The 12,610-nt window shown below is 49.3% G+C and overlaps 2 protein-coding genes across 2 annotated transcripts; one reads left to right on the forward strand and one right to left on the reverse strand.

The window, feature by feature from the left end:
* The first annotated feature begins 6,244 nt into the window (after window positions 1-6,244).
* Window positions 6,245-6,496, forward strand: CHC_T00001841001 (hypothetical protein). Its single transcript, XM_005712740.1, has one exon. It carries the CDS (start codon window positions 6,245-6,247, stop codon window positions 6,494-6,496), a length of 252 nt encoding a protein of 83 aa, XP_005712797.1.
* Window positions 6,497-6,995: 499 nt separating this feature from the next.
* CHC_T00001842001 (hypothetical protein) lies at window positions 6,996-8,369 on the reverse strand. Its single transcript, XM_005712741.1, has one exon. It carries the CDS (start codon window positions 8,367-8,369, stop codon window positions 6,996-6,998), a length of 1,374 nt encoding a protein of 457 aa, XP_005712798.1.
* Between the last annotated feature and the right edge of the window lie 4,241 nt (window positions 8,370-12,610).

Raw genomic sequence — 12,610 nt, forward strand, 5'->3', positions numbered from 1 at the left:
CGTCCCTAGACGACTTGCGAGTTCTAGCTCGGCTTGTCACCTCCCTTCCAAAGGGAAAATCCCTTGGGGCATAGTCTCGTTGAGACGGCGGCTACAGCGCTTCCTTGCAACTTGTCCTTCTTTTCCCGTCCTGCCCGCACGATAGTCGACTAGCGACTTTATCGTACGACCTTTAGGCGATAAAAAGAACCCTCCTGAAAATCCCCTGTTATTTCCAACTTCCTCCTCTTTTGCATTTTCAATTTTTCCTTCCCTGATTCCCCTAGGGGATAGCTATGTTTCCTTCTCTTCAATCCTTCCTCTTTATCCTTGGCAATTTTCCTCCCTCTTTTCATACGCCCTGCCTGTGCCTAACGAGGGAGGCAACGTGCGTGTTTACAGCATCTCCGACTTCTCCCTTCTTTTGACCTCTTCTTGCCGTCGGCTGGGGTGTGGCGGTCCCAGACAGTTTTTCTAGTCGCCCTCCCCCCTTTTTGTTCAGCCGTCCACAAGACGTCATCAATGATCGCAACTTCAGTTGCTCCGTTGCCCGTTTGGAGATTCCTCCTCAAGGGAACACAGTCCCCCTTGGGGTCTCTGAGGTGGTCCGCTTTTCTCTCCTCCTCTTCCTTTCTCAATTTCCCCCAATTTCCTGCGCATTCTCTTTCTCCCATCCTCGATGTGCGTCTTCCCTTTCCTCCTCTTTTGTGGTTTACCTCCTCTTTTTGGTCTCTCCCTTTTTACCTCTTCCAATTCCTCACTTACCTCCTCTTTAAATCTCAGTATACTTTCCCCTTCTCATCCCTCTACCTCCTTCTCTTCAGCTCCCAACTTCCTCCTCTTTAAATGGTCGAATGCCTATCGGGTTCCCCGTGATCTAGGTCAATGCCCATTGTTGACTTGGAGGGCGGCGCTGCACACTGACTTGGATCGTCGCTCCTTTGTCGTGGTATTTTTTTCTGTGGGAATGTCTTCATCGAAGGCCAGGCTCGATTCCTCGATGGGGGATTTATTTTCCCATTGGCCCTCGGTTCATTCCGTCGTCTCACTCCTTCCGGGCTTTGTCTTCTTCCCTTTACGACCCGTGTCTGACCACCGGGGATTGCCTCATTAAAAAAAAGCAATACAGAAATGAAGTGGTCTTCAAACGTGGTCGAAGTTCGACCTTCTCCGCCGCGCATCTATTTTTGCCTCCAAGGCAGCTGCCTTGAGTCACGCTGTCCTTTATGGCTCTCTCCTCATTTTTTGTGACGACATCGTCACCCGGTCCTTGTGATGTTCTCGGGGAAGACAATACGTTGTCGACGTGATGCAGCTCCGTCCTCCCTCGATCACTGTTATGACAGCTCTGTAGTCGTCTTCTTCGACGTTCCTCTCCATAGACTGGGGACCCGTCTTTAGTGCGCACACGGGTCGGCGTCGTGCGTGCGAGGGTCCGAATCGAAAAACTATGGGCCTCTCAGCAACGCCAAGCACGTCGTTCTCCCATTATTCCCACCCCAGCGTATTGTACCCCGCCTATGACGACTCTTGTCACCGAAGATGACTAAAAACAAAATGCGGTGACCGTCCCCCTTCCTTACGCTGTGCTTTTGCTCCCAAAACTTCAACCGGAGTCCTAATCGTGTCATCTAGAACGTAGATAGATTTTCCTTTTCCTTCGTTCATATGTAATCGACGATGTCAATCATATTCTTGTTCTCGTGTGCAAATCAAAAACTGACTTTCGTCTGGGCGGCAGCGTTTACGTCGAGCCACAGATAACTCGTGCTCCATTCTCGAAAGGCGCGTGACGAGGACTCTGTCCTCCCTCTTCTCTGAACGCCATTTTCCTCGACAAGAGCGCCCGCGATCTCTATAAGTATGCATTTCCAATGATGGCTTGAGCTTTTTCTGGTTTGGTGAGGGGTGTAGCGTGACGCTCTACCAGTTGGCAGTGGTGTGACGTGGTGGTTGCGATCGCGACTTCGATTTGTCGCTGGTTGGTTTCGTCTCCCTGAGAGGGAGACACTGTATCTCCAACGAAGTCTCAATTTCCATTGTAAAAATAGTGAGCTTCCTGCCACGTGAGGGGATCCCTTCTTCTTCTCCTTGCTTGATCCCTGTGTGACACGCGTTGAAAAGGATATCTGCGCGCCTCTTTGGCTTTCCTGTGCGCTCCCGGGATCCCCGAAATGAACAAAGAGAAAGAAAGAAAACAAAGAGCTCGTCGAAACTTGACTACGTGGTTGGGTCGCACCTCCCTGAGCGTTCCAGCGGTCCGCTTCCTTGGGGTCGCACCTGGCTTTGGGGAGCGATACTGTGCGTACACCATGCACTTTCCAACACTTATCCAGCATCCCTTGCGCTCGTCGCGACTGGTTTTTCCTAAAAATTGAATCAAAATTCGCAGTGGTGCGTGGTGCTCCACATTGGTTACGCGACACTTGTCCTAGTGTCTCTTCTGTGAAGTACTGTACTGTACAGCACTCCTGATTTTTCTCTACCAATTTCCCATCTGGCGAGGGCAGATCGCCGATGCAAATGTAATTTTATGTGCGATTGGCGACGCGTGGTGGCTTCTGCTACCAAGTCGAAGTAGCTTATTGTTCTGACTGAGTTCTTAGGGGTCTCATTGTTCCGTGCCGTCGTATTGGAAGAAATTCTCTCGCGACCCCTCGGGTGTCAACAAGCCTGCTGATCTGGCAGGAGCGTCGGCGTCCTTATTATGGTCTCTTCGCTTTCAGTTAATTCGCTTCTTCGTTGTCCTTTTACGGGGCTCTCTTACGTTGCCCATCGGTACTCGCGGTTCGGGTATCTTCTCGACCCTATGGTAAAAACAATAAACAGAACAAACGAGGAGAGTGAAAGAATTGAGAGTAGAAAGGAAAGTGGAGGGGCGGTTGTCACTAAATTTGAAAACCTTTCCCGATCAATGAGCAATTTCCCCTCGTTCTGTTGAACGATCTTGACATGTTTGAGGTGCGTCCTGTGTCAGCTTCGCGTCTGACTTGCTGGGTTTTCAATAAGTCTGCCGTTTTCGCCGAACTCTGGTACTGCTCATGCACAGTTTGTGTCATTGAATATGACATCGTAGGTGTAATCTTCGTTCGACAGACTCGCAAACTTAAAGAACCAGAGCCGTTGTCCGCGGTCGATGTGTATCATCGTAGGCCTTCGTTTCTCCGTTTTTCTGAGCATCCAAACTCTCTGCGCCTATGAAATGGGAAGTCCCTTGACTTGGCGCCCCAGACGGGTGCGCGTTCTTGACTTGTTCTCGTCCGTCTGTTGATCTGCCTTGAGGTTATGTTGCTCGCAGTCCGCGATACGCGGTTGAGTCGCCGAAGTCCTACAACAGAAACAACAAAAAGATAGAATAGAATCCAGTGTAACAAAACAAAGTAAAAAAAAGAAAAGGAACAGAGAACGAACAAAGAAACAAAATAATTGAAGAGAGGGTGTGGTGGGTGAGTGCTGAATGGATCGGTCGGCAAAATAGTACTGCGTCTTGTCGTCGACGTCGGTCGCTGCGGGGTTAACTGTAGCTGCATCCTCGTGATGGTGGTCCTTATGGACCGATGTCCTTGCTCGTCAATGGGGGGGAAACGTGTGTCAGTAGTGAGTGTGTCGATCGGTCCCCATGCGAGGTCGGGTGTCACTCGACCGCGGGACGACTGAGGATATTTAAGCCGTCGATTTTGGCAAGCGACAACAATTTTGCGTGCGGACTGCAGTTTTAGCAGTATTTCCCTGCTTCTCGATTATAATTTCGCAGCATGCGGGAATCGATTTCTCACTTGTGTCACCTTTTTGGCAGTTTGTTGTCGACACGCCCAATTTTTTATTACCTCATACACCACGAGAACGGACCGCCTGTTGGAAACGTCATTTCTCGTGCGTGCCGTGATGATGCGTGTGTGTTTTCAGAGAGGATCAATGCCTCATCCAGGGATACAGTTTCGCTTCTCTGCCTTGCTCTCCTTTCCTTCAAACTCCTTATCTGCAAACCTCGTAGATGCGTTCCTTCCTCGAAGTTCTGACCTCTCTGTTGTCTCTAACCTACTAATTCTATTTACGATGGCTATCCCGGTTGTGCGTGCGACGCTTGCGTAGGTAAGGGCAGCCTTTTCCTTCGGAAATACGTGACTACCGCGCTGAGGGGATCTGCTCAATAGGTTCTCACGTCGCGTCCTCGATGGTTTACCCATACCACCTCACTTTGAGAATTAATTTCTCCTCATCGTAGCCGTGGTCCACGATCTTGTCGATCACGCACTCCTGACTCGGCTTCTTCTTTGGAACGAAGACTGACAGCCCGCCTACGCAGACTCTTTAACTGATGCTCTGCTCCAGACGTATGCCCATTGCGTTCGACAAATCTGAATCCAGCTCCTGTGATCGCTTTCTTGGATAAGCGACAATTCCAAGAGAAGTGAATACAAGAATGTCGTTATCGTAACCCCGCTTATCTACTTATAAGTCTCTCGTCATATTTCTGGTTCGATTACGTTCGAACATTTTTTATGGCACGACCGCTCAAGCCCCAAGTCCTTTCTATTATGATGTCCACTTGGACGTTTTGAAATGGCATATGACGGTACTGTATCGCTCAGTTGTGTCGTGTCCATCTCGTGTCATGGACATGCAATGTATTAAGTGTCTTATGTCTGTCTCCTACATGCAAAGTTTCTATTGCATGTCTCATCTCATCTTTCTGTTTCCATTTGTATCATTCTGTTTATTCCAACCTCACGATGAAGCTTATGTCCAAGAATATGTTCTGTACTTAAGCTGTCTGTCTGCTAGTGGAGTTCAGTTTGAAGCAGAAGTTACCCGTTCCCAGTTCTTGCTATACTTTCTTGTTCCGTTAAAGTTATCTCTGCTCCGATTCTACTGTTCCCCCGATCGTCGCCAACTTCTCTTAGCTACTACCCCATGAGGGACGTTTTGGTTGTAGGACCAGTTTCGGTACGCCTCCACTGTTCTCGTATACCCGTCTCGGACAAGTTGACCACCCCCGGACGTGTGGCAGGACAGCGTAGTGGAGACGGTAACCCTCGCCGGCGATAAGATTCGTGGTAATTATCGATCGCGGGGACGGCCTAATGAAAGGGGGGGTTATGCAGAGCATTGTATCGCCCCATTTTATAACGGTACGAGAAGCACAAGTGGCCCCTTCCCCTATTCAGGTGGCTCCTCCGATTGATAGTTGTTCAATGCAAACTCAGAAAAATGATGCGATCCAATTGTGGTCGATCTAATCGTGAATAAAGAGGAACAGAGTGAACGAACGAAGAAATGATGGCGTGAGGTGGCAGGTGGGATATCAAGAAAGAGGAGATGTTGAATTTTATTTTTCTTTTATTCTCCCACTCTCCAACTTTGTATGGTTTCAAACTACAGCGTTCATTGGATGGTTCTTAACAAGGTGTGACGAATTTTGAAAGACTGTGCACAGGGAGAGGGGCGTGAATAGGGACTTGATGATGGGGCACGGCAAGAAGGGGTCATCGAATTTATTGTTTCCGTGCTACAGAAGTTTGCGCTGCTGCAAATCCCTGGAACCATTATACGAATCGGCTCCTGGGCTTTTCTTCATATCTCTGTAAGAAAAGCTAGTGTCTAGATGACAAGTGACCTCATATGAGGCTGCATTTGAACTTACTGTTCCCGATTTGCGCTTCCTCAACAAGAAGGAAATTGATACTCTTGCCACCGCAGTTTAATTCGGCGTCTGCTTTGCGGAAGGATGGAGTTTGGTGAGACCAGCCAGCCATTTTTAGAATGCCTAAAAAGAAGCCTTTTGACCAATCTCAAAACGTTGTATGTTGATATCTTCGAGACCAAAAGGCCTGTGTAAATGTCAAATAAAATGTCAACCGGGTATTGAAACTTGGTCAGATTTTTAGTCTTTCTATATATTCACAACTACTATGCCAATGTTTTGCAATATGTTATTGCCGAGGGGATGCACGTTAAAGAAATGGCGCCGAAACTGACTTTATAAAGTTTGGATTTAAAAACGTTGCCCGTAAAGTCACGAAAACGCGTGTTTTGGCGGCGAGTTTGCTTGAATTTTCTGAAAGGCAAAATTTTCAAACAACGCGTTTGGCAAAACTCACAGCATACCGAAAACTCGGGGCATGTGAGTTTTCCGCGAGGTTCACATCCGCCTGATCACAGCAGTGCCGGATCGACCCGTCTTGAAGGAAAACAAAGTGGGGTTTCCGTTCTTTTCAGCACCACAAACGAGTCTCAGACTGCACGGGTCGTGTCGATACGCGTCATGGACGCCCCTATCGCTTCATCTGCGCAGAGCCCATCAATGGATCAAAGCGCGACAGGATCTGCCACAGATGCCGCCGAAGCAACCGCGAAAGATACACAAGTAGAAGCTTCTAACAAGCGGGCCTCTCCAAACGGCCCCCCTCAGCCTGTCAAGAAGACGAAACACACCACCCTTTCGACTGAGAACCTTTCTATCCTTGTGGCGAGCTACAATATTCGCTTCAGCGAGTATTCGCGCAGGTGCACATGATCCTTCGGGCGGCACAACGATGTACCAGACTTGCGTTTGTTGCGGGCAGGTACCTTGAAGGAGGTCAGTCCGCAAAACTCGTGGAACTTTTCAATCTTGGGTTTACTTTACGTCCAGCGAGTTTTTCGGCAAATGGAAAAAAACGTGTTATTTTACGGACAACGTTTTTACGTCATGGCGTCATGCAGTATTTTGTAATGCAACGACACTAACATGCTACTGCTAACAAGCAGGCGGTTATCATCTTCCTGCCCTTTTCGCGGAGGGAAATCCCAAGAATAGACTTGCACAGTTTCCATACTGTACGCTGCATATATGCTCAAGGCGCGGAGTGCTCTACTTCTGTACAATCTCAGTCTCGACACGTCGCATCCGCTTCATCTTTATCTGGCCGCCCGGAATGGCACGAGTGTTCTCAATGGAGTCCTCGAGGAGTGGTATCCTTGGGGAAAAACAGCCTCAGAATATTTACTGCCCGGTTATTTTCTCGAAACGAAGCTTAGTTTATGGCCTCTTCAGGCCAGTCCGAACCTGTATACTGTTTCTTATTGTCTTCATCACATACAACAATGCATGAATCCTCTTTGGATATCCCAATGAACCTCCTTGATGTCTTCCTTCCTTTAAATTTGGAAGCTTTCTCTACAACGACAAGCTCCAGAATTTCCGGGACCGAGGAAAACGTGTTGTACTCACTTCGACCTTTCAGCAGAACCACACGCACCCATGAAGCAAGGGCTAATACCACAAGCACCAGTGCAGTTGTCGCCAGAACTGCGAATGTAGGTATAGCTATCCTAAGATCGATCGTGCTGACGTTCCTGATAGCCTGTTTGCGATTAAGAGTGACGTTCTGCAAAACTTCACTCACCGCCATGCTGCTGAGTCTAGAAGGTCCACCATTGAACCCAACTGCACTTAGGAAGGCGACGTTGGCAACATACCCAGCTGGGTCTCCCTTGGCTATCGCCGAGGGAATTCTATTGCTTTCTTCGTTCATCGTTTCGATGTCCGGTATGAGGACTACGTAGTAAGCTGTTCCCGTATCGATTTCGGAAATGCCCCATGCCGCACAAGACGTTCTATCAGTCTTATAGCAGTACATATCTTTCACTTCCATTGGGCACGAGTCTATAATTGGCTCAACTTTGCGGGGACCACCCGAAGCAGGGCCTTCGCCGAAGGGGTTATCGATGGCGTCAAGAACGCAATCTAAATCAGCGCTGTTGCTCATTCTGTATGAGCGGCTCACCCAGGACTCGTTGAATTGTTTCTCGTTGACACAGATACCGCCGGGGTAAAGTTGAACAAGTTCCTCTTTCTTGTCATCTAGAGTCAAGTCTCTGTATGCATAAGAATACACGAAACCGTGGGTAAAGTTTTTTTCCGTACATCGGGAAGGGTCCGTAAGTGCAAGAATACGTTTGCTGACCATTCGTTTGCATGAGTCGCCGCTACACCCAGGAGGCTGTAGTTCAAATTCGTTTGCGAAATCGAACTTCGTCGGCATGCCTGTGAAATTAACAACCGCCCCATACATCCTATTTTCAAACTCCGGAACTGTTTCGCCATTGATGCAAAAGCCCAGAATAATGACAGCAGCAGTAGAGAGCATGATGAGAAAAGCAAGAAAACGGACGAGCAGGATCGGGCCAGTGGGTCCCCCGGTTAGTGCTGCCCATCTGGTGGTTGCCGGGCGAATGGGGCAGCGATAGTCGTAGAGCAAGGCAATATTTGCAGCTGCACAGAGTAGTTGAGCATGGTATCTGATAATGCCCAAGAGAAGGATGTCGAAAATCAGAGCTGCGAATCCCGATACCAAGCTGGAGTTAACCTGGAGTGTGAGGACGGATTCGCCATTGATCGAGTTCATATGGGAGGATGAAGCGCGTCTTCCGGACTTCGTCCTAAATGAAAACTCCAACCGGGGCGGGCATGACGTGAAGTGCGGGACTGATTAAGTAGTGAAGTTATTCAGAAGGCAATCCTTCTTGCGAGAGAATTAGTTCGCGCATATTGAGACGGTTTTAGCATGCCTGCCTACACAAATTGTGATGTGTTCGGAAGGTGCGTTACGTTTTGACGCGCAAAATCCGCATCTGTTGTCGAGAGGGTTACGAATGCTGTGCCTTCGAGTGTCGCCTGCTGCGAGGGGCAACCATGAAGCCCTAGTGTCTAGCCGACAATTTTCCTCATTTGAGATTGAGGTTCAACTTATTTTATTATTTTTATGAGGTCAAATGGCCTCATTTGAGGTCACTTGTCCGCTAGACACTAGGACGGCGGTTTACCTGTGCAGCGAATCCTGTATACAGTATTTCCGTCAAGTAATTGAGAGGCGGCAACAAACGCGATCGATCGTGGGACCTGCGACTTCTGTTTATGACATTGTACGCGTCTCTGTACACGCTAGCGTGTACCACTGAAGGGTACAGCGTCGCCGTCGAGCATGCAATGGCCGTTGTAAACGGAGCACCGCCGCCGGGTTGCTATCTCGCATCCTATGCTGCCCGCAACGGTGGATTCAATGAGCAGCTGCCACTACAGTTTAGTCGGGATCGGATCATGACACGCTTGGATTGGGCATCGCAGAACCAGTTCTTTGTTTTCTTCGATGCCGATATCATTGTCACTGCTGCTTCGGAGTGTTTTTTTGCACACATGCGTCCGCATTTCTAGCGCTCGCCGTGGCATCCCTTTTCGCTTTCTATTTCTCCCTTCTCATCTCTGGACACGCTAGCGCGTATAAGGGTGAAACTCCCCCGAGAATAGCGAGCGGTTATAATTCGCGTCGGCTAACCGAGCGTACCTTACCGTCCAGCGTGGCTGCTCCACGTTATTTATGGCTACCTCGTGGGCTTCCCGCTATCCGTCTCCCCCCGTCATGTCTTTTTCTCTTGCCGGCCCAGCCCCGGCTGCGCCGCCCTTTTGGTCATTTCCCTTTCTCATCATGTCTTTTTCTTTTTGTTCTATGTTTTTTGTTCTAGTTCGGTATATTATTATTATGTTTTGCGCAGCCTTTCATTGTCTTACGGAGCCGATGTCATGTGGCCAAAACCACAACCGATAAACTGCACATATCTCCAGTAGGGGAAGTGAACTCCGCAGTCCTACTCCGTACAATGCTTACAGCCAGCAAAGAGTTCAGTACATCATACGCATTATAAGTATTGTGGTTCCCACGGAGTTAATTGCTTGGTTGATCATATGCTACACTTCACAAGGCCTCATACAGTACAAGGCCACTGTTCATGGACATTGTTTTGCGCCTGATCTTGAGATCGCCTGAGACCAGGCGTCAAGAACAAGGATCCGGGAAGACGCCAATCAACTTTGTGCATTGCAATATGATCTCAACTCTGCCGAATGGTATCTTTGAAACAACAACTTTTGCAAAACGAAGCAAACTCTGTGATTAATGAGCAATGCTACTACAGTGGATCCTCGCTAACTGCATGCTCGGTTTCTGCATATTCTCGATTACTGTACTGCATGCGTTCGTCAGCCACCGGCTGCGGAGCAGCGATTCCAGCCTGTATATGATATTGAACTGCATACCGCATACAGTAACTGCATGAAGAAAGTGATCCTTAATCATATTGAACCCTCATACAAAGGCTTACTATGAAACAGGTAAAAACTTATGACAACAAATATGCAGTGCAGTGCCTCGGACCGCCAACGGTGCTTCATCACCACCGTCGGACGCGGATATCTGATTTTTGAATAGAAATGAGGCGTTTGGATCACTTCGACAAGTGCATATGTTCACCAACTGCATACGAAAACCCTCCACTTTTCATATGCAGTTAACGAGGATTCACTGTACTGCGTTTTTGCCTGCAATGAGGCGGGCCTTACTCTTACCAGGGTAGTGCCGCTAGAACAGCCCATGGTGACTACAAAACTCAACCTTACGCAAAACGGTAGAGGCGAAAGTAGTGTGCCATCCTTACCATCCAATCTACCTTTTGTCATGTCTGCTCACCCTAGCAATCATTCACGTATGGCACAGTCTTCTGGAAGGCTCAGATGTTTGACATTGCCACTTGATGATGCCAAGTAAGAGGATGTCGAAGACTAAGGCAGCGATGCCGGAAGCAAAGTTGGAATTGACGCTAATGCGCCAAAGATTCGAAGTCGCAGCATTGTACAGTAGTAATAATGAAGCGCAATGGACAGGAAACGACGCACGGCAGTGAGGAAGAGTCATTACTCATGATCGTCTTGACCAAGTGGTGTGTTGTTCGGTGTCATACTAGTATGACAACCTTTCTAGTAGGCATGGTCGATTTGCACAGTGATTATGTGTTCTCCGTTGTGCCCTTACTGTACCTGTGGAGCGCGAAGCATGTGACACGTGGTTGGGACCGGTGTAAGTAATTGGAAGTTTAAGTTAGTAATTGTAGACCGCGCGCAAAAAGGGTATAAATGCGGTGGTTTTCGGTCGTCCTGTACGGCCGAGGGCAGAGAGACATCACATCACAAAAAAACACACACGGGTAAGACACGGGACGACGTACCCCGTTTCCACCCTAACATGGTACTCTTGTGGAGGGCCGACGCCAACAGTCAGGCGGGTCCCGCTTCCCTGGTGTTCGATGGTAAGCACGAGGCGGATGTCGCCAAGTTCTTCTTTGTCTACGAAAACGTCGTAATGAAAGGCAAGTCCGACGAAGACAAAGCCGGAGAGCTACTGTGCTACCTGCAAGGGGAGGCTTTCGACTACTACTATGAAACGTACAGCCAAGATGGTGGACTGAACGAGGCAGCCAGCGACTACCAAGCCGTCAAGAAGGCATTGCTCGACCGTTTCGAGTCAGTCCCTGAACCGGAAGAAAACATCAGGCTCGCAGTCGCGAGTAGGTTGGACGGCAACGACGTGCTCGCGCCGTTAAACGCGATGGATCGCCGCTTCGATAAAGCAGCTTTTAACCGCGAAGCCAAGTTCGGACTACTCCGGAACACGGTCATGGAGCACACCGACGTGTCACAGTTCGTCTTGTATAGGGCACCTACCTCGTACGGGGAGCTGAAGAAGGCCGTTAAAGACTTCGTGTCTGGCCGCAAAGCCTTTATGGCTGCACACAATGCTAGGCAAACTCAGCCTCCGGCGCCTAGGCGCATTCTACAGAGACCGGAGACACGCCAGGGGCCGGACAAGATCGAAAAGAAAGTGGACGTGCTAGCAGAACGGTTAGCAGAACTTTCTTTGTTGGTAAAGAAGAATCAGACAGCAGATCAAGGTGGCCAGGTCCGAACCTGCTCATCCTGCAAGGAACCGGGGCACGGGGCCAGCCGATGCCCTTCTAATCCGCGCCGAGACACTCGTTGTTCGAATTGTGGGAAGCTTGGTCATGAAAAGGAGACGTGCTGGACCAGGCTTAGAACGGCGTTGCCGAGGGCAGGAGCCACGACTCAGTCCACAGCACCTGCGACAGAAAGTGCAGGGAATGCCCAGGTCACCTATATTGACGAGGCAAACGACGGAGAAGTCGTGGCCGTCACTAAGAGAAACGCAGACGGGGAACCTCTTCCCAAGCAGCACAAAACGCGGGAGGAGGTGTCCATTCCCAGGCTTCTGAACCCGCCTGTACCATTCGAGATGCAAAAGAGGGCTCTACCACTTCAGGCGGGGCCAAGGAGGTCCCACCAGAGGAAGAAAGCGAAGAAATTGACCAGAAAAACATCCCTCCAGGAGTATGTGAGGAAGTATAATGTCGTTTCGGAGCTTGCAAACGCATCTTCCGGACTCACTTTCGGACAGCTTGTTCGCGGCGATGCGGAAGTGGCAAAGAAGGAGATAGGCCGCTTGTTTGCGAAACAAAGAGTCCGTGGTCGTGCTTTCGCAGGTCACGCCGATACAAAGTCTCGAAGGCTGCGGCTGGTAACTGTGAAAGTTTATGGGACGGAAGCTCAAGCCCTGTTAGATTCTGGGGCCGTACCGAACATAATCTCGCCAAAGTTGGCGTCTAAGCTTTGCCTCTCCCCGCAACCGACTGAGAAGCATATCACGGCGGCAGATGGTGCTAATGCGCCCTGCCTGGGATCGCTTCATCAGATACCAACATCGTTCGGTGAACTTATCGTGAAGTTGGACTTCCTAGTCGTGAA

This window comes from Chondrus crispus, genomic scaffold (genome assembly GCF_000350225.1).
Source record: "Chondrus crispus Stackhouse genomic scaffold, scaffold_115, whole genome shotgun sequence".
NCBI classification, from domain to species: Eukaryota; Rhodophyta; class Florideophyceae; order Gigartinales; family Gigartinaceae; genus Chondrus; species Chondrus crispus.